This window comes from Lingula anatina, chromosome 3 (assembly GCF_051362555.1).
Source record: "Lingula anatina isolate TDL-2025a chromosome 3, LinAna3.0, whole genome shotgun sequence".
NCBI classification, from domain to species: Eukaryota; Metazoa; Brachiopoda; class Lingulata; order Lingulida; family Lingulidae; genus Lingula; species Lingula anatina.
Window position 1 is genome coordinate 32,728,534 of NC_141769.1, and position 25,785 is coordinate 32,754,318.

The 25,785-nt window shown below is 34.8% G+C and overlaps 2 protein-coding genes across 3 annotated transcripts in view; one reads left to right on the forward strand and one right to left on the reverse strand.

The window, feature by feature from the left end:
* Positions 1-576: 576 nt before the first annotated feature.
* LOC106175128 (GPI-anchor transamidase-like) lies at positions 577-13,561 on the reverse strand. Its single transcript, XM_087009454.1, has 11 exons — positions 13,391-13,561; positions 12,232-12,377; positions 11,602-11,660; positions 11,101-11,177; positions 10,724-10,835; positions 10,338-10,434; positions 8,900-9,017; positions 8,117-8,227; positions 7,450-7,637; positions 7,035-7,122; positions 577-6,775 (listed from the first exon to the last, which is right to left on the reverse strand). The coding sequence occupies exons 1-11, from the start codon at positions 13,478-13,480 to the stop codon at positions 6,770-6,772; spliced, it is 1,092 nt and encodes a 363-aa protein (XP_086865580.1). The 5' UTR covers positions 13,481-13,561; the 3' UTR covers positions 577-6,769.
* Positions 13,562-13,618: 57 nt separating this feature from the next.
* LOC106168287 (adenylate kinase isoenzyme 5) overlaps positions 13,619-25,785 on the forward strand; it is a 31,225-nt gene continuing 19,058 nt past the window's right edge. Inside the window, exons 1-16 of one of the 2 annotated variants that reach the window (XM_087009452.1) lie at positions 13,619-13,644; positions 13,937-14,078; positions 14,803-15,001; positions 15,540-15,593; positions 17,083-17,238; positions 17,696-17,871; positions 18,334-18,447; positions 18,800-18,991; positions 19,269-19,353; positions 19,661-19,753; positions 20,124-20,299; positions 20,630-20,743; positions 21,070-21,261; positions 21,430-21,520; positions 22,042-22,166; positions 25,112-25,124. In XM_087009452.1, coding sequence (XP_086865578.1) covers positions 14,019-14,078; positions 14,803-15,001; positions 15,540-15,593; positions 17,083-17,238; positions 17,696-17,871; positions 18,334-18,447; positions 18,800-18,991; positions 19,269-19,353; positions 19,661-19,753; positions 20,124-20,299; positions 20,630-20,743; positions 21,070-21,261; positions 21,430-21,520; positions 22,042-22,166; positions 25,112-25,124 — 1,840 coding nt within the window. In that variant the 5' untranslated portion in view covers positions 13,619-13,644; positions 13,937-14,018. The remainder of the gene's footprint in view (positions 13,645-13,936; positions 14,079-14,802; positions 15,002-15,539; positions 15,594-17,082; positions 17,239-17,695; positions 17,872-18,333; positions 18,448-18,799; positions 18,992-19,268; positions 19,354-19,660; positions 19,754-20,123; positions 20,300-20,629; positions 20,744-21,069; positions 21,262-21,429; positions 21,521-22,041; positions 22,167-25,111; positions 25,125-25,785) is intronic. The other variant, XM_087009453.1, reaches the window with a different exon arrangement.

Here is a 25,785-nt window from a genome sequence, read left to right on the forward strand (position 1 = left end):
GGGGACGTTGCACACTAAAATCGTTGCACCCGTGCTATTCTTCTTAGGCACATTTGGGATGAAGAAATTAAAGCCCAGCTATGCAGTTCCTCCGTGTGCATTTTATGAGGATATTGTGTGTTAAATAGGCAAAATACCAAAACTATCTATCTACTTAACAGTCCAACAAAAATACCGTTAAACAGTGAGTGTAGCTTTGGACTTAATTCTTATTTCACGGAGGAAAAAGATTGAAAAGGTTGGCCTTATTATGATAAAAACCACGACGAATGGTGATATCAAATTCCCTTCCAAGGAAGATAGACATCTCTTTTTCTGGTAATTTCTGGTAAAGACGGTTATTATTTACCTAAACCGAGTCAATTCAAGTTCATAAAAGATACTCATCTTATTCTGCGTATTCCACGTCAAAACATTTTTATCACTTCAAGGAATCCGATTTCAAGGTTAAAGTAAGATGCCACATAACTTTTTTTCCTCAACACTTAGACATCATCGACGTTAGGAAATCGGACAGCTGGTCATGCAAAAGTAAAGTAAGAAGCAATTTTTTTTCTTAAATAAAATATGGAGAGGTTGTTAATAGGGCAATAAATTTATTTGCGTTTTCAGAGTTGAGATGGATTAGAATGACATAATGTGGGTAACCTGATACAAAAAGTTTTTCCCTTAATATATCCCCTTCATTTTCCATTTCTCAGGTCCTTATTTTTGGTTCACATTTATCACTTTGTACATGTACGACCTGAGGTAAGTTCTATCAGACTCTCTGGTTATATGCTACTGATCTGAATAAGAAAAGCTATTTAAATTATACAGAAAATAATCAGTCTGAACCAAGTACACCTATGAGTACCCGGACATCCTTATCTTAGGGTGTTCCAAATGAAAATATCTTTCTACGCAGATAGATCCAACTCTGCAGTGACTCTCGCTGAGTACAATCAGATTAGCTGAATGACGGGCCTCCTCGAGCAGATAAGGAGTGATTAACTTACGTGTGCGGCCGAACGCACGCAAAACAAGTGAAAAAGCTCCCAGAAGCCAAGTGCATAGATTATGCTTTAAATTAATTATCCTACGCAAATCATGTGATCGTATTGTCTTCATATTTGGTTCACTGTAATACTGAATATAATTGTCCTGGTCACCGTTCCAGGTTCATGAGCAATTCAACAACCTGTAGTAAAATATGATTAAAAAGAGACACTTTTCTTTACATAGTTTTGTTATAACAAGGCAGCAAAGCTGTCAAATGTACAGACAAAAAACAGGAAATAACTATGCACAAAATAGGCTACTGTCAATTCTGATGCAAAAATACATTATGTTAAACTGCAAATTCAACATCAAATTTTAATTATCCTCAACAGGTAATACCAATGTAATTAAAATATGTGACAAGTTTACACTTTGAAAATATATAACTTCCAGAAAAAGAAGTCACGTAGAATGCTTTTCCAACTCAGACTGCATTTTAGTCCTGTATTTCTTTTTTGAAAGTTTGGCAATCATAAGTAACATGGTTTTCCCATAATGGTCATCATGGCAGCAGCACCCAAAATTGTGTTTTCTTCTATTCTGATGCCATATTACATAATGGTTAACAGCATAATGACCGTCAATTTTTAATAATGAAATATACATATCATGGATTTTCAGAAAATGTGACTAGCATGGGTCTTCAAGCCCGTGGAACTTCAAAGTCACACCTTGAAAATGCCAATATGTGAAAAATTAAATTTTCACAAAATAACTGTTTAACTGGCAGTAAGAATTACCAAACAGACTATATTTCCTACTGAAGCTCCCATGTTTCTTTCCTGTAAGTTTGAGAACAGTAAATGACATGGTTTTTCTTAAATGGTCATCATGGGAGCAGTGCCCAAAATAGTTTTTTTTTTCAAATTTTGATGCAATATTACATAATGTTTAACAGCATAATGACCATCAACTTTAATAATAAAATATTAGTATTATGGATATTCAGAAAATGTGACTAGCAAAGGTCTTCAGGCCCATGGAACTTCAAAGTCACAATTTGAAAATGCCAAAATGTAAACGAGACAGCACTGTTCTGAAATGTTTTTTTTTTTCCAGTGTTGCATATATGCTGAAAAGTGAAAAAACAGCATAACTTCTACATTAATGGCCCCATCATGCCGATTTTCGAACTTGACCTGCATTTTATGAATATTCATCAGCTATGTAAATATAGAGCCAAAAAGTAAAACTGCCTTCCACTTATCGTGTTTACAATGAAAGTGCATGGCGCCGGCGACAGCAACAGTGACGGCAACGACGGCGACGACAGACGCAGGTGATGGCAATATGTACAGACACATCTGTACATACTAACTGTACTGTTTGAGAACAGTAAGTGACATGGTTTTTCTTAAATGGTCATCATGGGAGCAGTGCCCAAAATAGTTTTTTTTCAATTTTTGATGCAATATTACATAATGTTTAACAGCATAATGACCATCAATTTTTAATAATAAAATATTAGTATCATGGACAAATAGTAAACGTGACTAACAAAGGTTTTTAGGCCGATGGAACTTCAAAGTAACACCTTAAAAATGCCAAAATGTAAACAAGACTGCACTGTTCTGAAATGGGTTTATTTCCATTTTTAACACTTTTTTAACATAAAACAAAATTAATAGGTTACTGCCATTTTTATAAGATCAACTAAGAAAATTGATGAGATGTGAAAAATATGAATAGAACAGTGTTAAATGTCCAATTTCTTCCATTCTGAGATTCTGAACATACTGAATTATTGAATCTGACAAACTGCAATGATATGAGTTTATTTCCATTTTTGACACTTTATTACACAATACACAATAACAAGTTTACCATCATTTTTACATAATCAACTAACAATGTTGTAAAGATGCAGGAAATGTCAAACAAACACTTTTATGTATCTTATTACTTAAATAATAAGGCTATTAACATGCCTAAGAATTAAATCTGAGGAAATCTGAGGAAATGTGAAAAAACAGCATAACTTCTAAAATAATGCCCCGATTATGCTGATTTTCGAACTCAACCTGCGTTTTAGTAAGACTGACCATTCCTGTGAGTTTAATGACAATTGAGCTTTCTGTTTTTCTTATATTGTGTTTACAGTGTTGCATATATGCTGAACAATGAAAAAACTGCATAACTACTAAAATAGTGGCCCGATCATGCTGATTTTCGAACTTGACCTGCGTTTTAGTAAGATTGATTACTCCTGTGAGTCTCATGACAACAGGCCTAACGGTTTTCCTTAAAATGTGTTTACAAGGTTGCAAATATGCTGAAAAGTGAAACAAGGCAGCAAAGCTGTCAAATGTACAGACAAAAAACAGGAAATAACTATGCACAAAATAGGCTACTGTCAATTCTGATGCAAAAGTACATTATGTTAAACTGCAAATTCAACATCAAATTTTAATTATGCTCAACAGGTAATACCAATGTAAGTAAAATGTGTAACAAGTTCACACTTTGTATATGTATAACTTCCAGAAAAAGAAGCCAATTAGACTGCTTTTCCAACTCAGGCTGCATTTAAGTCCTGTATTTCTTTTATTGAAAGTAAGGCAATCATAAGTAACATGATTTTCCCATAATGGTCCTCATGGCAGCAGTGCCCAAAATACTTTTTTTCAAATTTTGATGCAATATTACATAATGTTTAACAGCATAATGACCATCAATTTTAATAATAAAATATTAGTATTATGGATATTCAGAAAATGTGACTAGCAAAGGTCTTCAGGCCCATGGAACTTCAAGTCACAACTTGAAAATGCCAAAATGTAAACAAGACAGCACTGTTCTGAAATGTTTTTTTTTTATTTTTTATAATTTTTAACATAACACAAAATTAACAGTTTACTGCCGTTTTTATATGATCAACTAAGAAAATTGATGAGATGGGGAAAATATCAATAGAGCAGTGTTAAATGTCCAATTTCTTCCATTCTGAGATTCTGAACATAGTGAATGATTGAATCTGACAAACTGCAATGATATGAGTTTATTTCCATTTTTGAAACTTTATTACACAATACATGATAACAAGTTTACCATCATTTTTACATAATCAACTAATAATGTTGTAAAGATGCAGGAAATGCCAAACAAACACTTTTACGTATCTTATTAATTAAATAATGAAACTGTTAACATGCCTAAGAACTGAATCTGAGGAAATGTGAAAAAACGGCATTTTTTTAAAATAATGGCCCAATTATGCTGTTTTTTTTAACTCAACCTGCGTTTTAGCAGGAATGACCACTCCTGTGAGTTTAATGACAATTGGCCTGTTTTTCTTATATTGTGTTTACAGTGTTGCATATATGCTGAAAAATGAAAAAACAGCATAACTACTAAAATAGTGGCCCGATCATGCTGATTTTCGAACTTGATCTGCATTTTATGAATATTCATCAGCTCTGTAAATATACAGTCAAAAAGTAAAATTGCCTTCCACTTATCGTGTTTACAATGAAAGTGCACGGCACCAGCGACAGTGACGACGGCGACGACAGACGCAGGTGATGGCAATATGTACAGACACATCTGTACATATTTACTGTACTGTTTGAGAACAGTAAGTGACATGGTTTTTCTTAAATGCTCATCATGGGAGCAGTGCCCAAAATAGATTTTTTTCAAATTTTGATGCAATATTACATAATGTTTAACAGCATAATGACCATCAATTTCTAATAATAAAATATTAGTATCATGGATATTCAGAAAATGTGACTAGCAAAGGTCTTCAGGCCCATGGAACTTCAAAGTCACAACTTGAAAATGCCAAAATGTAAACAAGACAGCACTGTTCTGAAATGTTTTTTTTTTTTCCATTTTTAACAATTTTTTAAACATAAAACAAAATTAACAGGTTACTGCCATTTTTATACGATCAACTAAGAAAATTGATGAGATGGGAAAAATATCAATACAACAGTGTTAAATGTCCAATTTCCTCCATTCTGAGATTCTGAACATAGTGAATGATTAAATCTGACAAACTGCAATGATATGAGTTTGTTTCCATTTTTGAAACTTTATTACACAATACAAGATAACAAGTTTACCATCATTTTTACATAATCAACTAATAATGTTGTAAAGATGCAGGAAATGTCAACCAAACACTTTTACATGTCTTATTAGTTAAATAATAAGACTGTTAACATGCCTAAGAATTGAATCTGAGGAAATGTGAAACAAGACAGCACTGTTCTGACATGGGTTTATTTCCATTTTTAACACTTTTTTTAACATAAAACAAAATAAACAGTTTACTGCCATTTTTATAGCATCAACTAAGATAATTGATGAGATGGGAAAATATCAATAGAATAGTGTTAAATGTCCAATTTCCTCCATTCTGAGATTCTGAACATAGTGAATGATTGAATCTGACAAACTGCAATGATATGAGTTTATTTCCATTTTTGACACTTTATTACACAATACACGATAACAAGTTTACCATCATTTTTACATAATCTACTAACAATGTTGTAAAGATGCAGGAAATGTCAAACAAACACTTTAATGTATCTTATTAGTAAAATAATAAGACTGTTAACATGCCTAAGAATTGAATCTGAGGAAATGTGAAAAAACAGCATAACTTCTAAAATAATGGCCCGATTATGCTGATTTTCGAACTCAACCTGCGTTTTAGTAAGATTGACCACTCCTGTGAGTTTAATGACAATTGGCCCATCTGTTTTTCTTAAATTGTGTTTACAGTGTTGCACATATGCTGAAAAAAGGAAAAAACAGCATAACTACTAAAATAGTGGCCCGATCATGCCCATTTTCGGACTTGACCTGCGTTTTAAAAAGATTGATTACTTCTCTGAGTTTCATGACAACAGGCCTAACGGTTTTCCTTAAAATGTGTTTACAGGGTTGCATATATGCTGAAAAGTGAAAAAACAGCATAACTTCTACAATAATGGCCCGATCATGCTGATTTTCGAACTTGACCTGCGTTTTATGAATATTCATCAGCTCTGTAAATATAAAACCAAAAAATAAAACTGTGTTCCACTTATCGTGTTTACAGTGAAAGTGCACGGCGACGGCATCGCCATCGGCATCGGCATCGGCATCGGCGACGACGGCGACGACAGACGCAGGTGATGGCAATATGTACAGACACATCTGTGTCTGTACATAAAAACAGCATAACTTCTACAAAAATGGCCTGATCATGCTGATTTTCGAACTTGACCTGCGTTTTATGAATATTCATCAGCTCTGTAAATATAAAGCCGAAAAGTAAAACTGCCTTCCACTTATCGTGTTTACAAGGAAAGTGCATGGCGACGGCATCGGCATCGCCATCGCCATCGGCATCGGCATCGGCATCGGGGACGACAGACGCAGGTGATGGCAATATGTACAGACACATCTGTGTCTGTACATAAAAATATTGCACATAAAAAATCCACGTAACATGTTGGCTCTCTTTTCACCTCAATGTGATGACAACAGACTTAGCAGGGCAGCACAGAGACATTGAACATGCAAATTACGGAGAATTTCCAGCAGAATCTGACACAGAGTCTTCAATTTTCACTTGAAAATCTGTTACATTCAAACTCCGTCCTTTCCAAGAACTGCACCATGACTTCTGACCTTACTTTAGAACTGGTTCATGTTTTATTTATCTGCTCTCATCTCTGCTTTCTGTACTCATATTTCCCGTTAAACTATTCAAATATGCCTCCTAATAATATCACCTCTGAAAAAAAAAAGTCATTTCTTAATTTAAATATACTTGACAAATAAACATCATCACATACCAATGTGGAAAAATTTCTTGGTTTTCACATTTTTCGGTTTTTGTCAGTTTTTGTCAAGAACAAAGACTAAATATCGACATTTATGGGATGAGCAGTTCAGAATTTTACATATCAATACATAACATTAATACAGTGACTACTTCTGTTGCCTTGGTGTGACTGAAACAATCATTGATATACAACAAAAGAACAACCTACCCTCTTTAAGAACTGTTCTACTGGAAACTGGTCCACATATGACATCTTTTTCCTTTGTATTTTCTTTTTCTGAGCACAGGAATCAGCACTGCAAGATAAACCATAGCTTGCTGGTAGGGTCAAATAGGTCTGTTTGAAAGTTTAAAATATACAATCATAATTCCTGAAAAACCCATGCTTTAGGCCAAGTAAAAACTTTTTTTAATATTTTACATATATAGTATAATATTTCTGCCAAGATTAAACTGTAAAAACCTGAGTTGAATCAATCCAAATATTTTTTCCTAATATTCTTCTTAATATCTTAGTTTTGTTGTTTTCTTACCCAAATCAATTTTTCTTTGCTAACTAAAATCAAATAAAAAAAGGGAAAAGGATAAAAATGTTAACAAATCATGAGACGCCATAACGTTACCTGCAAGTTTCCCTGTCAGACGTAGCATCATCAGCGGTGTCATTCAGTGTCACAGTGTAAGGTGACAATTCCACATTCCTCACACTGCCAAAGAAATCCGTCACCAGTACTTTCTTAGGGTCCCGCTGAAACAGGTCTGTCCTCACTCCCACTGTAGATACACAGGCAGACTTTGGGCACACTTTTAACTGGAAGTGTCAATACAAAGATTCATCAGATCATAGAAGTTTCAGCAGTATATCAATTACCCTTTTAAGCCTAAGGTGTTGGGTTACTTCAAAGTAAGTGGACTGGACTGAAATCTGACCAGTGCCTATGATCAGATTGATAATTTAAATATCTAACTACGCTAAATTTGCAGAAGTAATGTACATGAAAAACCTGAATAGCTCAAATACTAGAATTATATTTAAAAAGTTTCAATAACATCATATTTCCAGTCTGTGTATTTATGTTTTACTGTGTAATAATCAGGGGCGGCAAGAGGCTGTTTTCTAGATCTTTTGGAAGATGGTTTGAATTTTTCAAGTTTACACTGACCGCCATTTAAGTTATTTCTTTGTCAGAAGCATTAAAAAACAGAGGATGGACAAAAAAAAGATGATTTGGAAGACTACCAGAAAATATCTCTGGATCCGTCCCTGACAATTGTCATTGTTTTACTTACAAATTGACTAAGAGTTTTCTTGCTTTCTGGGGTCACTTTCTCCAAGAACTCCAGAGCATAGTATGTGTATCTATCTATAACATAGACACCAATAGCAGAGTCCACATGGTGCTGGAATATACAGTATTGAGTTATTATAGAACATAATATGTACATCTGTCTATAACACAGACACCAATAGCAGAGTCTACATGGTGCTGAAAAATACAGAGTTATTATAGAAGATAATATATTTCAGGGATGGATATTTTATACCATAAAAGTACAAAAGAGGTTCTAAATACTATGAGCTAAAAATGGATGGGAAAGGGAAAAAATCTCAATGCATCTTGCAAATTATCATGTATTTAATATACAGTTAAAACAGACATAAGCCTAGCTTATTTAAAAAAAAAAAAAAACTCTCTGACATTTATTGCAGAAACATTAAAAACCATCAAAACTGAATTTCAAAATACGAAATTCTGTGATTTTGCTAAAAAGGAGTCCTCCCCGCCTCTGCTGCTAGCCACGCCCAGTATACTTACAGACAAGGAGTCCTCCCCCACTCTGCTGCTAACCACGCCCAGTATACTTACAGACAAGGAGTCCTCCCCCACTCTGCTGCTAGCCACGCCCAGTATACTTACAGACAAGGAGTCCTCCCTCACTCTGCTGCTAGCCACGCCCAGTATACTTACAGACAAGGAGTCCTTCCCCCACTCTGCTGCTAGCCACGCCCAGTATACTTACAGACAAGGAGTCCTCCCCCACTCTGCTGCTAGCCACGCCCAGTATACTTACAGACAAGGAGTCCTCCCCCACTCTGCTGCTAGCCACACCCAGTATGTTTGGGGAGTACAACTTCTGGTACATGGATTCTGCCTGACATGTGTCAATTATAAATAACACCTCGTGATACCTACAAGAAAATAAAGTACTTCTGAACCATTCCATGGCATTCAAAGTATTCTAAGGCCACACTTTTTTAATTTTATGGATGACATCCTGCGCGCGCACGGATTTTCGCCCGTTCTCCAAAAAAAAAAAAAAAAAAAAAAAAAGCCCCCCCCCCCAGCCCCCAACGAAGTCGGTTGTCGCAAACGTTGTTATTGAATTTGCAAGGAAATGAGCTTTCTGCGCATGCGTATTTTCGCCACGTGGAAATGCGGCCACTTTGCTGTCAAATTCATCTCTAGGATTACTTTCAAATTACACAACAATAAAAGTCATAAAGAGAACGGGCGCCATCGTTTTGGATTGGTATGCCATTGATATTGGGCATGGAGATATCACCTTTTTACAATTGTGCGAAAGGCTGGCGGCGGCCGAAACATTTCTGTGACATTCTGTATAAAGCAGCACGTTAATACCAGGTTTTCTGTAGCGAAAAAAGGGTCGACAAGGGCGTCGAGGTATTTGGTGGGCTGAAGGTCGGACAGGCCACCTGACAGTTTAGCTGCTTCGTGTGAGTTGAAGTTGACAAAATGGCATCGTCTGAAATGACCTTTAATAGATTTGGTAGTATTAAGCATATCTTTGCATCATTTTTTAAACATTTCTGTGAAGTGTTCAAAATGTTTTAATATTCTGAGAATACAAATAAAGACACACTGTTTGATTGATATTTGTTTTATTGATTGCTATACCAAATGAATGCATGAAATAACCTTAAATAGATTTGGTAATATGAAGTATATCAATTCATGACTTTTTTTACATTTCTACGAAGTATTCACAATGCTTTAATATTTTGAGAGCATGGATAAAGACATATTGTTAGTTTGATACGTGTTTCTGTGGTTAAATTTGTGTTTCCAGCTGTGTACTGACAGCAATCCTTTACTTAAGCAGTTTTTTTTTTTTTTTGACTGTTTTTTTTTTTTTTTCGCCCTCTCGCACCGATTTTGGGGTACTCAGAGGATGTCATCCATAAAAATAAAAAAGTGTGGCCTAATATATATCAGAACATTTCTGCCCATCATATGTCAGCATTTTTAATTACTAAACATACTTTCAAATTAGAAAAAAAAAAGTAAAGCATCTTTGTGACTTTGAAAGTATTTCAAGAAAATTGGTATTTCTGGTGCCTCTTTCATCTAGTTACATGTATGCATCTAGTTACAAAAAATCTGGCAACTTTATAATTTAGAACTGATTTTAACAAATTTCAAACTTCATTCAACTTATACACAAATCCAATCACCTCATCTATTCTTTTGACTACTGTTACGGTGTTTACCTCTGTTTCTGCCACATTTGTTCAAAGGCGTCAGCCAGCTCAATACTGGAGATTTCTTCTGCATCTTGGAACTTCAGGAAACCATCACCACCATGACCTTAAAGTACATCAGTGGCAAAGTAAAATTTTTCTGGTGAAATTTTGGGGAAAAAAAATTTAAAAAGCAAGAAAAAAGGCTGATATAACAGTATTGTACAAGCTTCATTGTAAACAAATACCAACACACTGTAAACTAACTACTCTCTGCAATCCGCCAAAACCAAGGAATTGTACAGAACTTATGCTATTTTCTGAAAGACAAGATAATGGGAAAGGCTCGTCGAGTAAGCAATCATGCAACAAATATAAGCTAATTACTTGGTCATATTATATTATACAACACTTACCAGTCATGTAGACTAAAATGTTACTTCTGTCATCAGAGAGGAGTCGTTTGGAGCGCGGTGTGCTGGGAGGAAGCCGTCCAGTCATTACTCTGATGAAGTTCTCAACCGTCACCTGAAGGCAAAACAACATAAATTTAAAGAACAACTGATCACAGAAACCAACTTGAAATTGGTTACTTAAAGAGGTTGACTGTTCCTCTGAGACATCATTATATACCAGTACTATCTAAAATGATATAAGAATACTTCAAAAGAATAACACCGACTGTCTTTGAAATATTTTAGTTCAGTTCAGTATTCGAAGCTGAAGCAAAACCGAAGCTGTACTTCTACTAGTAAGTAACTTTTTACCAAAATGTAAACCAAAAGACTTGTACCTCATATCCCCTGTAGTCTACTTCCACATCATGGCCATACACATTGATCTGTTCATTGGCATTATTGAACACCATAGCTACAACAGAAGAACATGCCAGGAATTATAATACTTCACACCAGATGGAGCTGCCAGTGTTATATTGGCATTGTTGAACACCATGGCTACAACAGTAGAACATGACAGGAATTATAAACTCCACATTAAATTAAGTTGCAAGTTTTATATTAGCATTACTGAAAAGTATGGCTGTTCAAAAAGAACACTCCAGGAATTATTAACTTGATAGTGTCTCTAGGTGTTACATGAAGTCAAAAATTACACTTACTATATTTGTTATTGAGAAAGCGATATTCAACTAGGTTTAATCGCAATAAAAGAGGCATACTTTGTACTTTTTTTAACATGCCACATCTTTCCTACTCCACACAAATAAAATAAAACATGTGTTAGTATTATTTTCAACTCTTTATTGATAGATAATCAATGATAAAACTATTACCTGGCCTTGGATTTCTAGGATTACATGCCATGTCATCTGCTATCATCAGGATAATCTGGCTGAAATAGACAATAATGAAATTATGCCACTAGTGACTACTTTAACTAATTCATGTCTGATATTTAAAAGGTTGGCTCACTGTTAAGTTTAATATGAAAACATAGGTTGTCACATCTTATATATATATAGAAAGTTACTCCATGTTTAAATTCATGGGGGGGGGGGGGGGGTTCGGGTGGTTCAAAAGAACCACCCTTTTTGCTGGGAAAAGGTCCACTCTGGGTAAAATTTGACCTATGTACTTGAGGATTTTATGGTAAAAGGTCCACTTTTTCAGAAAACGAACCCCCCTCTGAAATTGCTGGCTACGGGCCTGTAGCCCTTAGGAACTCAAACATTTAAGGCCATTACAGTGATTGTAATTGAGGAGAATCTCCTGCAGAGTTGGATTGATCAAACTAGTATACTATGGGTTTATCTGAGTGCTCCCTGACATGCCTTGATATATTTTACCTGTCTGGTATCCCCAGTCACAGACCTATAGATGGACAGAACATTGACAATATTACCTGTCTGGAATTCCCGGTCTTTTCACAGACCTATAGATGGAGAGAACATTGACAATATTACCTGTCTGGAATCCCTAGTCTTTTCACAGACCTATAGATGGACAGAACATTGGCAACATGGCGATAATTGAACCAGAAACGGGAAGTGTCTACAAGCACTGCCCAGTTATTAGTGTGACCACTCTTGAAGAAATCACTAACTTTTTCCTGGAATGAGGTGGAATATTTATCGTTAGTACCAACATATAATGACATTCCAATTTAATTTAAATTTCTAACTTAATGACAACCAAGCAGCATTAACTTATGTACAGCAAAACACATTCTAGGTACTGTAGATCTAAAAGTAAAACATTGCAAAAAATAAAAATAAATAAATAAATAAATTTGGGTGATAATGCATGAGTGTCGAAAAATAGTTATGCGTGACCCAAAGATGATTTCGTGAGACGACTCGTTTAAATGATATATATATATATATAATGTTAAAATTTTAGCAAGCCTAGACCCCGTGTACCGTACATGATGTGGTACTTTTGTAGTATACCCCCCCACCCTGTAACTTCCTGAAACTTTCATTTTTCAAACATTTTTTTACTTTGTCTTTTTCACCTATGTCAAAGCTGTTGAAATAAAATGTTTTTGTAATTACCTGTGGTCTTTTTATTAGTTTTAATCACGTTTAATCCACCCCATTGAAATACAATGTGAAAATTTACAATGTATCTGCAGTCAATAACTTGCAGCGTTTTCGTTGGCTAACTCTAACTTATTTTATGTGAACATAAGATTGATACATTGTATACTTGGACTTCCTCTGTGAAATTATTATGAGCTACTTGTTCACATAAAATTACCTTAGAGTTAGCCAACGAAAACGCGGCAAGTTATTGACTGCGGGTGTAAATTGAAGATTCTAACATTGTATTTCAATGGGCTGGATTAAACGTGATTAAAACTAATGAAAAGTCCACAGGTAATTACAAAAGCATTTTATTTCAACAGCTTTGACATAGATGAACAAGAAAATGTAAAAAAACTGTTTGAAAAGTGAAAGTTACAGAAAGTTACAGGGTGGGGGGGTATACTACAAAAGTACCCATGATGTATGGTGATCGAAAAAAAATAGCCGGTCCTAGTATTTTAGGATTTGTGATCAACTCAGAGTGTTCTAAGTAATATCACCCTAAAGGTAGCGATAGGTAATTGACGATTCTTACCTCCGATGTCTGTGATTGAGTTTGGTTCAGAAATAACAACAAAACAAAGGTGAATATGCATGCTTTCTGCAAATCCTTGTTATCCTCCATCTTGGATTCGGCTGCACAAATTCTTGCGCTCCAAACAAAATAGTTCCATCTAGATTATGTGAAAATCCATGTCTTTAAATCAAGTTTTTTTATCATTCTACCTTTCAAAAATTTTATCACAGAATGGACAACATTATTTTCATGATGGCATTGGGCATAACAAGGTAAAAATATAAGATGCAGCATTACGTTAAAATAGCATAGAAAAAGTTAAAACAGGGCCCCAAATTTCAATCAATATAATTCAAATAACAACTTTCATCTGTGGATTACTTTGCGGGAATTCTTTGAAAAAAGAAAGCTTAGAACAGATATTTAATATCAGTTAATCTGATTTCAAGTTGTGTCTTATTTTCGGGACACGCTAGGGTATTAACTTTTCACGCGTAACCTCGCGCACCTTGCCTGAGGCTACGTGACCTAATTTGCCGCCATATTTGTTATCCTTGGTTACAGCTCAGTCAAGCAAATATACTGAGCCAAAGAAGTTGGGACGATAGCGACCTAAGTCAGGAACAGACCGTCAAAACTTGTCAAAATGACGAGTAGTGACGCAAAGAAGTATTTGACCAACAAGGAGATCCCTCAGTTATTTGAGGTAAGCCTTGAAATGAGGAAAATTTCAGACTTTTGATGCAGTTTTCGTTTCTTGTTGAAATTCTTGAAATGTGATGTCCCGAGCCAATACAAATGGCATTGCCATTGACACCATTCATAAGACTATGGATGATAACTTAGATACCGCGGAGTCCGCTGTAGGCGATTTGCTAACATCATCTGTGCACGTTTTTGGAGAAAATATAACTGGCGAATTAGCGAGATAAATTTTTGGATGACATACTGTATAATAATTAAATTTAAACCAGCGTTAAATCGCAATTAAGAAGTTAGTACACTTGTGGTTGTGCATGTAAGTAAACCAGTGGTAAAGCACAAATTCTGTGTCCAAGAAACGGATGCAGTCTTGTAAGTGGCAATACCTCTGCCCTAAACTGTGTATATGTTTGGATCCCATGCAGTTTTTGAATTAATAAATGAATATAATATGATCTGTTTGCAATGAATTTACAGGGCATTAGCAATTGTCCAAAGGATCAATAGTCCCAGTGTTTACTATAGAACCTTCCGACCAACAAAACCTTGATTAAAAAAATGATGACAATGCAAGGATTTTTCAGCCCATTTGATGAACCTTCGGACCAATGAATGTTCAGACTATTGAGATGCCACCAATTTTTACATCTACACATGTACCGGTAGATACTGTGTGTAATATGTTAAGAGTAGATTTATTGTGATGCTACTAATTATATCTATTTCAGAGTCTCATGACAGGCCTCCTGTTTAACCGTCCTGAGGATCACATTGCATTTTTGCAAGCTTGCTTGGAGAAGGTAAAACACGAGGGCCTTCACAATATCAAATGGAATGTTTTCATAGAGCACGCCAACGGCAAAAAGCCTTTACCTCCCATTGCTCCAGGAACAAATGGAAAGATAGAGAAGAAGGAGCCAGAAACACGTGAGTATTCTTTGATATTAAGTAATTCACTCTGCACTATCTGTACATGTAGAAAAAAATAATTAAATTGATTTTACCAGTTGAGGGATTGTTTTTATTAAAATAATTTTTTTAATAACAGCCCTCCAAGAAAATCTTATAATCAGTTTTTGGACAGATCAATACATTAGTAGACTAAAACCTGTTAAGACAACATGAATGATTAGATAACCCATTCTGAAACTTGTTATACTTCAAGGCCTGTGGCCAGCTATTAATCAGATATCTTATATATATATACAGTAATATTAGTGACCCGAGCCATCAGAAAACCAATTCAGAGTCTGTATTTTGATACAGTGCACTTATAGCATTCCAATAATTGCAAGGTTGAAATTAACACAACTTTCTCTTATATACTTTAAACTGTTAAAAACCATACAGATTCAATAATACTGGTACAGTACACAGTAGTAGCTACTTACTAGTACTTAATTCTTAACATATACTTACTGGTTTTAATGGCAGTGCACTGTTCTGTTATTTTTGCACACACTAGTGGATGAATTACTTGCCAGTTTGGAAACATCTTCAAGCATTACTCTAATGGCATGTAGGTAACCCTGGTGACAGGAAACTTTTAAGGCAAATTTCCAGCTCAGTTGTGACAGTTTAACATAGCATCATACTATCCTGGTGGACCATGTGATTATATTGTCTAACCACAGGGAGTCTATCTAATTTCTTTGTTGTCCCACACTCTGTCAGTATATATAATATATAATATATAATGTGACATAACTACCAGTAGTCTGGATGGACAAAAATCAAAAGGATGTGGCCTACCAAGATAGTATGTTATTAATTTTGAAGTATCACAACTGAATCTTCATTTAATATGTGTCTGTATAGCTTCTTCTTTCCCACTTGACTCCTTCAAACCCGATATAGTCCACATTATTATTATTAGAAAACAGAAGACTTTATTTTACCCAAATCTGGACATTGGGTACTCATCTTTTGTCAGTATGCCATTCATTGCCTAGCTTAGATTTGGGCATGGTTCTTCAAGTGACATGTGCCTAAAATAAGTCATGTGCAAACCCAGCTAATAACTTTGAAAGAAACAAACATAAATCCCCATGGTAACCAGATCAACCCTTTGTTGCATTTCTCTCCTTGCCAAAGTCAAAAAGAGAATTTTTATTTGATACAGATGGCTTATTGCATGCACAGCATGTTTTATGTGGCTCAGTTACACAGTTATAGTGAAGTTGTTTTTGTAGTATGTGGGATGTTTACCAGCAGGTCCTTGCATGATGGCTTCAGTGATTTCTTTAAGTGATTTATTTTCACCCTCGTCATCTGTGCTGAAATATGTACTGCATGTCTCTCTGCATGCTTTCAGTAATATTTATAGTATTAATACTTAGTAAGCTTTTTACCCTGCCTCCTTGTTCTTACCCACTCCTTCATGTATGTATAGTAATCATCCTAAGAAATTATTATGAATCCTGTAATATGATAATCAGCAACCTTTGTGATAATTTTGCCTGTTAGTTGTATAAATATTGGTTAATAATATTGTTCATGTACCAATGTGACCTTTGCTTCAATATTAGTTAATTGGTGTGCTTTATTGTATGAATGTATATGTTCATGTCATGTATTGGATATCATAGGTAATAGAAACTCTTTTGTAACATATAAATTTATGCCCTATTGTACCCATCACTGTGTATATAAATTTTGACTTCATTGGTAGGACATTTAAGGATACGCAAAGTTAACAAATGTTTTGTATTTTTTACTTGTATTAAATGATTTTGGGAATGCATGCACAGCTGTTGAAATGTATAATTGTACTTTATCAGAAAAATTGAAATTTTGAAAAGTAATGAAAATTCAAGTGTTTTTCTTTTAAGAAAATTTAAAAATTGTAAGATAAAATTAATGCATAAAGTGCCAATTTTTCAATAACTTTTATTCTCTCTCCCCCCCCCCCCCAAAAAATACATAATTTCACATCTTTGCCATAAATCCTTATATTTTAAAATCTTATTAATTTCACACTTTATTAATAATTTCCTGATGGTTTTCAGCTTCAGTTCCCACAGAGATGAGGAAATCCAGTCCTCTCCCACCTATACGAAGCACCACGCCCTCCAAAGAACCAGCTCCTGTTGCTCCAGCCACGCCAGCAGTGCCATCTAGTGGCAGTGATCAGCTGCCAACTGCTCATGTTGTGCTGGTCATGGGTAGGGTGGAATTAAACTTATATTTTAATATATGAAATTGTAATGAATGAAATAAATGACATTACACTAAAAATCATTCTACCACTGAAGAATATACATAAAAGTAATAATTTAATGTTTGAATTCACAGAATTTTTTTACTAAAAAATACATCCAGAATCATCAACAAGTGCATATGTCTAAACTTAAGTTATGGTTGTTCCATGTTTAACATCTTGGTCAGTTAACACAGGTACTGCAGGGGTGAATCCAGAGATATTTTCTGACTGTCTCCCAAACTACATTGTATCTTTATTGATCCATCCTCCATTTTTGACCGTCTCCTGACAGAAAAAAATAGATACCCATCCATGTAAACTTGAAAATCTGACCGTCCTCTGGGTCTTTCGGAAGACAGTCAGATTTTCAATCTGCCACTGTACTACTGGTAGATGTAATGTTATATCTTTGCCTCCAGGTGGTCCGGGCAGCGGCAAGGACATGCAGGCACTCCGCCTGGCAGACAAATACCAAGGTTGGGTGTATATATCCACTGGTGATCTACTCAGGAAACAAGTGGCCGACAAAGGTGCCAGTGACACGAAATGGGGCAAGATCAGCACGCTTCTCCAGGACGGAGAAATGGCACCAGAGGTCAGCACTTGCTTAAATACAAGTAGAGGGTTAAAACTACGGCCTATGTGTGGTTTTTAGAATTGCTAGAAAAAGGTTCATGTGGTTTGGATACGTTTTCACAAATTATGTACAGTGTCCTTGCTTTTTTATTTACAAAGTTGATAATTTATTTGATTTCATCTTAATTAAAAGGCAATGATCATGCAATTCCTCTGTCAGTTGATTTACTGCTAAGTTAAACATCTTTTTCCCTGTGAAATCTTTTTGCTATTTTATCCTCACCTGTTTATTAAAAGAAACTGAAAAATGGAGACTCTTTACTTTCTTTCTTTCTTTGTTCGTTTCTTTATTTATTTTTATTGGATATAAAGAGTTTGGAATTTTGAAAAAATGTTACAGAGGCGCAATGAATTATAATTTTATCTTAATTGTTGCTTGCTAACAGATGGTTTTGATAACAATTTTCTAATTTGTGTTCAGGAGGACACAGTCGAGCTGTTGATGGATTGTATGAAGCAGCACCCTGATGCCAAAGGTTTCATCATCACTGGCTATCCCAGGACGCTGACACAGCTGGAGGAATGCAAAAAACATGTAAGTGGAAGCCCTGGGGTATTCAGGGTACCCGCAGTTTGGATGGGAGACAATAATTAAAAATAAGCAGTTAATTGTGCTCTGCCTAGCTATTTGTAAAATTAAATAGATTTGATTTACTATTTTTGTGTGTTTATTTTTATATGATGTGAATTGGTATTAACTGATATGTTTTATTTTAATTCATTTGAAAAATGTAGTCAGTTTTAAAAAATATATGATACACAGAGAAAGTATTTAAAAAATAACACCACATATTAGGAACCTGTCATTTATGTTTTGATTCTTTTTTTGGTACAAATTTTACTTTTTTTTCCTATCTTTTCTAATCCTGCACCTCTTTTTTTTTCAGATTGGTCAGATAGACTTAGTTTTGATGTTCGACTGTGACGAGAATGAATGCTTGCAGAACATCATTGGCAGAGGTGCCACCACTGGCAGATCTGACGACAACGAGGCTGCAGCGAAACGTCGCATTGCATATTTCAAACAAAACACACTTCAGGTTGCCAAACATTTTGAAGATGCTGGAAAGTTACACATTGTAAGTAAAATTTTCCTCATTTATTGACATCTATTTTTGTTTTTATGAGAGTGTTTCCTGAGATATCAAAGGAAATAGAACTTGGAATTTAGCTTCTTTTTCTCATTTCTAAGAACTGTGAATAACAATTTGATGCATGATCTGAAGTATTTTTGAATAAATTTTAGGCAAAGCTAATACTCTTTCAGACTATTTAATTAGATAAGATAAAGGACTTCTTGTTCCACTTTGAAGTTAGTTTATTTAGGCTCACATTGACATTTTTTTTTCAATTCAGGTTGATGGTGGCAGAAGTGGAGACGATATCTTCTTTGAGGCTTGCGTGGCTTTTGACAATGTTTTTTACAATAAGGGCACACCAGGTATGTAGCCTATAATTTTTAAAAATGCATTAATAATTTGATATCTTTTTTCTCAAAATCCCATGTTTCTGCTTTACACTTTATTCCAAAACAAAATCAATACAAAAATGTTCATGATCCTATTGACATGCAGCTGTTATGAACAAAGTAAATAAAGTGAGTGAATAAAGTGCCTGAGTAGTACATGTAAGACTTGTCCACCAAACACACATGACATAATGTTATTATTTATGATATGTATTCCACTATTGTAGTCCACTGACTCTTGATCATAAGTTGATATTAATTTTTGTGTATTCCAAACCAGGAGAGCCCAGCGCCACTCCAGCTTCTTCAGAGTCAGCAGTAGCTTCTCTGGTGAAGGTTCAGTTACCCCCTGTGCCCTTAGTGCTGGTGATGGGTAAGTTGCCATGGAAACACTCACTCGGGGAGAGGTTCATCAGATTAAGCTTGTTATAACTGTGACTTGATATTCTCCCTAAAGTAACATTTTTTCCTCCACCTTTTTCTTTTTTTTTTTTTTTAATCGGATTATCATGAATTAAGTTCAAGAGAGTGGATTATTAAGCCTTGGGTAATTGCTTACAATAATTGTCTTTCTGAACATAGTGGTCTGTGACAAGTTGAACGCTTGGGATGAAAAATACTGTGGAGGGACCCTTTATTTCTCTAACTAAGTTTCCAATTTTGCAATTAAACTCAGCATGAACATTGAAAATTAACATTTTGATGATAAATTCCCATTCAAGCACTGTTTTCTGCTTCTCCAGGTCCCCCAGGGAGTGGCAAGGACACCCAGGTTCTCCGTCTGGTGGACAGATACAAGGGCTGGGTGTACCTATCTGTGGGTGATCTCCTCAGGAAACAGATAGCAGAGAAAGGGTCCAGTGACATGAAGTGGGACATGATCAGCACACTTGTGAAGGACGGAGAAATGGCACCAGAGGTCAGCACTTGTGTCTCACATTGAATTTATAATTTTTTTCAATATTTATTTAATTTTTATTTTTTTTTCAACAATTACTCTGGCAATCGCAACAGAAGCAACAGTTACTGTCAGTTGACACTTTTACAACTTTTCTTATTTGAAATTCTTACAGTGGCTGTATTTTTCTTACGTACAGTATATTGAGATTAATTATTATATAAACTGACAATTAAATAGCTTCATTTGTCTTTTACTAGGAGAACAAATCCTTAAAGTTTATTTGGTGCAGTGTTTCAAACTTATGGCACTCAAGTTTTATGAAAATATTATTATTATTATTATTTACAGGATGTTACCATGGAATTACTGATTGAGAATATAAAGAAGCACCCCGATGCTGCAGGTTTCATAATTGCAGGGTATCCAAGGGATATGAAACAGCTAAAGGAATATAACAAATATGTAAGTAATGATTATCAGGGTGCATTTTGAAAAACAACTTTTTGAGAAATGTGTTGTGTGTCAGATAGTTCAATTGGACTACATATTTTTTAAAAGTTGCTATATGAAACTAGAATTAATGAAATTGTTTATTAATCATGTTTTTCAGATTGACATGTTTTTTATTTTCAAATTCATCTGTCATACTTATTTTTGCATTCAAAATGATGGTTGTTTCTTAAAAGAGCATTATTTGACAAACTAAACATCAGATATCACTCAAGACATTTCTATCAGATAATAGTGATTTAAAAAGTGCATTCTAAAATCTCTTATGTTTTCTATAGATCGAAAAGGTTGATATAGCGTTCATTCTTGACTGCGAAGAGAGCACGAGTAAAGAGCGGCTGAAGGGCAGGTTAACAGCTACGGGAAGAATTGACGATAACGAGAATGCGGTAGCACGTCGTTTGGAGTTCTTCAAACAGAACACCCTCCCTGTGGCCAAACATTTTGATGAACAAGGAAAATTATTAGTTGTAAGTTATTTGATTCATGATATTTTTAAACTATGTATTTACTTTGAGTTACTTGCAAAGTTAAACTTCATCAACTTGGTGTCTTCTATAAGTTGATTAGGGAAAGTATCTACATTGAAAAGTTAAAATGGTTTACATGATAGAAACTTTTATTGTTTTCTATTACAGATTGACGGTGACCGTGATACAGATGAAACCTTCTTCGAGTTGTGTATGGCGTTTGACAATATTTTCTTTCCATCCCCACCTGCAGCAAGAGGTAAGGATGCTTTTCACTCTTATGCTTCAGACATGAAAATATAGCATACAATCATTAGTATTTTAGAGTATGATTTGATTCTTCATATCAGCACATTGAAACATACACCGACTGTCTGATATGAAATAACATAATTCACCTGGCAGTTCCTTCTCTCACTTCCTCATTAATTCAGAGAAAATAAAAACAGTACCCAATCCCTGGTTAATAAACTCTACATCAGCTAACAGCAGAATTATGTTAATTATACAATATTAAAAGTCTTGATGCAAAGATAATTCTAATGTATAGAAATTAAACAGCTTTGATGCATTTAGGGTTTTGGTTTTGCAAAGTTCTGATGGATAAGAACAAATTAAATTAACAGCAATTTGTAGTAGAAAACTGATAAATTTTATTAATTGGCTGGAAATGGGTGAAGTGAATAAATATTTGGGAAGCCAGTGATGATACTGTTTCAATTGTGTTCTGGAGAATTGTTAAGATTACTATTATTATTATTATTATTTTGATTTTATCAGTTCCGTCCCCTCCAAAAAGTCCCAGAAAGACAAGTGGCAGACGACCCAGGTCGCGGACAAGTAGCCAGACGCCAGTAAATTCAGAAAAACCTGCAGACGCACCACCAACAGAGACGGAAGAAGAGGTAGATATGCTTTTGTACACAAGAGTGACTGCATGCCTCTTACAGGCTTATTTTGTTATTTGAAGACATTTTCTCTTCTTGAAGTATATTGGGTGCTTGTATAGGGCAGATATGTCTAAAAAACTAAGTTGTGGTAAAAAAAAAGAAGAAGGAAATAAGAGAAAATATGAGAAAAATTTAGAATGATTTTAGAAATCCATATGCATCCTTAAATATTACAGCAAGGATTAGATCTGGAAAAATATTTTCCCCTGACTTATTTATTTAACCCCACAAAGAAAGGCAAATGTTTAAGTCAACTGATGCAATAACTAAGCTAAATAGACAGCATGAAAACAAATTAAAGCTCCGTCTTCAACTTGTAGGTATAAGTCTTTTCCCACACTCAACACCTAACATATATAACAGATCAGTGAGATAAACTCAGGTAGAACGTACTGGGGTATGTGTAGGTGTTGTTGCAATTGGTTAATGCAATATCAGGTAACACATTTAAGAAAACCCTACACAGAGGTTTATTAGGAAATATCGTGTTGATAGGAGTTCCCCTTCAACTTGAATGCTAGTTTCTTTAGGAAGGAAATACATACCGACAGAGCATTTAAGAATGTAGTTATGATATGTGTAGAATATAGTATGTGGTAACTTTAGAGACTGAAGTAATATTGATTTGAAAACCAGAAGGCAAAATACATTTGTTGTGCAGATATAAACCATGCAGATTCATTGGTGATTTTTTTTTTTTTTTTGAAGTTTTTAGAATTTCTATTTATGATTGTATTAGTTTTCACTGCATTGATAGGGTGAGCAACAAATTATCAGTTAAAGGGATAATAACTCTTCGTATGAGATCTATATTTCACAATAAAAACCTTGTGAATAACTCATAGAAATATAATTTATTCTGTTTTACCACAAAAACAGCAGTTATAGCTTTTATTCTGATATCTGAACTTGTCTTTAGACCACGTGACCTCCATTGATGGCTATACTCTGTTAAAATCTCTTAAGAGATTTTAACAAAAAACCAAACTTTTTAGAAAAAAACCAGGGACTAACTTTGAATGTAAAAATGGATTCATTAACCATTGGTAAGTATGGGAAAATTGTTGTTTACTCCAGGAAAATTCATTTTTTGGCCGAAACAAAGAGTTATTATTGCTTTAAATCAGCTCTTGGTAATTGATTGTTCTTTAAATGAGATTGACAAAATCAGTAAAAGAAGATATATAACAGTACACTTTAAGTATCTACAGAAAACCTTTTTAACTTAGAGGAATGCATCAAGGAACACATAGTTACAGGTAGTGGTACAGGTAGCTGTTTTTAGACCTCAATTAACGTCAGGTGTTTGGGTTACCTACTCGTATTACTGACAAACCTGACCTCAGTTTACGGTTGCTAGGGAGAGACAGGCGGAGTATTATGGGATGCACTGAGCCGTCTGCTTTGCCCATTTTTAGAAGCCATTTTCTGGGGCAGACAGCCCTGATTTATAAACATCGTTCTTGCCGTTGGTTATCCATGTTTAGGGGAAACATGATATCAGCTGAATAGGAGGATGTGGATATTTGATAATGGGGTTTGATCAGATACAGCTGTCTTGGCAGCCTAAGTTTTTATTACTTGCCCTGACTGTGTATTATAATCATGAGCTGGTAAAGTGAATTGGAGGTGTTTCCTAAAGGCCAGACATGTTGGAGAAACCACAGTTCCTGCGCTGGGAAGATGTTGTAATTTGACATGGAAATATTACAGTTTTTTGACCTTGAAGCATCCTAGGAAACGGAGCGAACTGCCTTGGCAAGAACCAAGGTGATTTAGGTTGACTGGATTCACGGGCCGCGGCCTCTGTACAGAATACTGCCAGGATTTAAGCTGTATTGTGTTTGGGATTATCATAATCATCATGCCTGTAAGTTAATATTGATAATAACTGGGTGACGATAGTGTTCAGTCATTTACCTTATAGCATGCCCTAGTTTTATTGACATTTAATGTTTTTATATTACTGATAGTGTATCCAAAGCTGTAAGCCAAGGACAGGTAATATTCCAAATCGGTCATTAATTGTCATTGGTGTGACATTGACTGCACTTCTGTGTCATGCTTAATAGATTTGCTTAAAGAAATGTAATTTACTGATCAGTATATATATATTATATCAATATAAATAGTGATCAGTAAATGGAATTTGAAATATGGGTTGATCATTGCTGAATGCTATGTTAAGATTCTTTGATTATTCAATTGAGGGCACTCAATATTTAGTAGAGAAATGAGTATACTTTGTGTGATATTGCAATTTATTCAGCTGAGGATTACATAATGCAGTATTTAGTAGGAGAGACTGGATTGCAGAATAATAAATTACTACAGCATGGATGTGCAATAGCACACACAGCTAATATTATTACTTATTAATAGGGTCTAGGAAATATAAAGCCTTACCATGTTATATGTCATGTAATCAGGCAGTTTTTTCCGCTTGTTTCTCGTCAAAAGGGCTCTCTTTTGGACTACAGAGAATAATGTAGGAAAAAAGTAGGTCTTGACTGAATAGATAGAATGAGGGGCTTGTATCTATGTTTTTATGATTATCATGATCAGATGTATGTGGTGGGTTTTATTGATAATTGATAATCATACTAATAATAAGTTAAACTGTGGTTTAATAGATTTTGGTGAAATAATTGCAGTAAAAATTAATTAATACGGAATTCGTGTTACACTGTAAACTTTGCGACGTAGGCAATCTGTGGTAGAGTTCTTATTAACAGTCATTTGTACATCATTTTAAGTGAAATTGATTAAAAGCCCTTAGCTATCAATATTGTGCATATTCATTAACCACTTATTGCGCAGAATATTATTATGATGTGAATTAATTAACTGAATGAAAATGACAACATTGTTTTAATTTTGAATTTTTTCTTTTATTTTAGGAAACTGGAGACAGTAAGTATACCTTTCATCAAGGATGACACTTGGTGACAGTGAGTTGTCTGCAATTGTCACTTTTTAAGATAGCTGGATGTTTCAGTCTTAGGCAATTTGTAACCACTGGGGACTGGACCATGTGTTTTTAAAACCAACCACAGCATAACTGGGCTTACTCTGGCATATCAACTGTCTTTTGAGCATGGGAGCTTTTAATTCAACAAATCAAAATGTTAATCAAAAAGAGATCAAAAACAAGTTCATTAATTTGTCATAATTCTGTGAGTGATAATGGAAATGAAATATCCTGATAAAGGGCAGACTGTTGAAATTTCCAGGATAATTTCATGTTAAATTAAAAGTAGGCAAAAAATTTCTCCCAAATGTTTCATCTTAGAAAAGAAAAATCATATTACCACAGAAGAACATTTGATATGCTAGCTATAGCCCAGAGAGAGATGGTTATCTCAGATGCTATATGTTAAACCTCTGTCTACCACCTGTAGTCTACATACTGACTGCACAGGTCTGTGTGTCCAGGTAAGTAGTTATCCAGGTTATTATCAGCTCCTCACACAGTGCCTCCTGTAGATAGAAATGATCTAAATTGATGGACAGTCGGACATATACCAAGTACTAACATATGTAAACTATAAAGAGAGAAGCATTCCAGCTACAA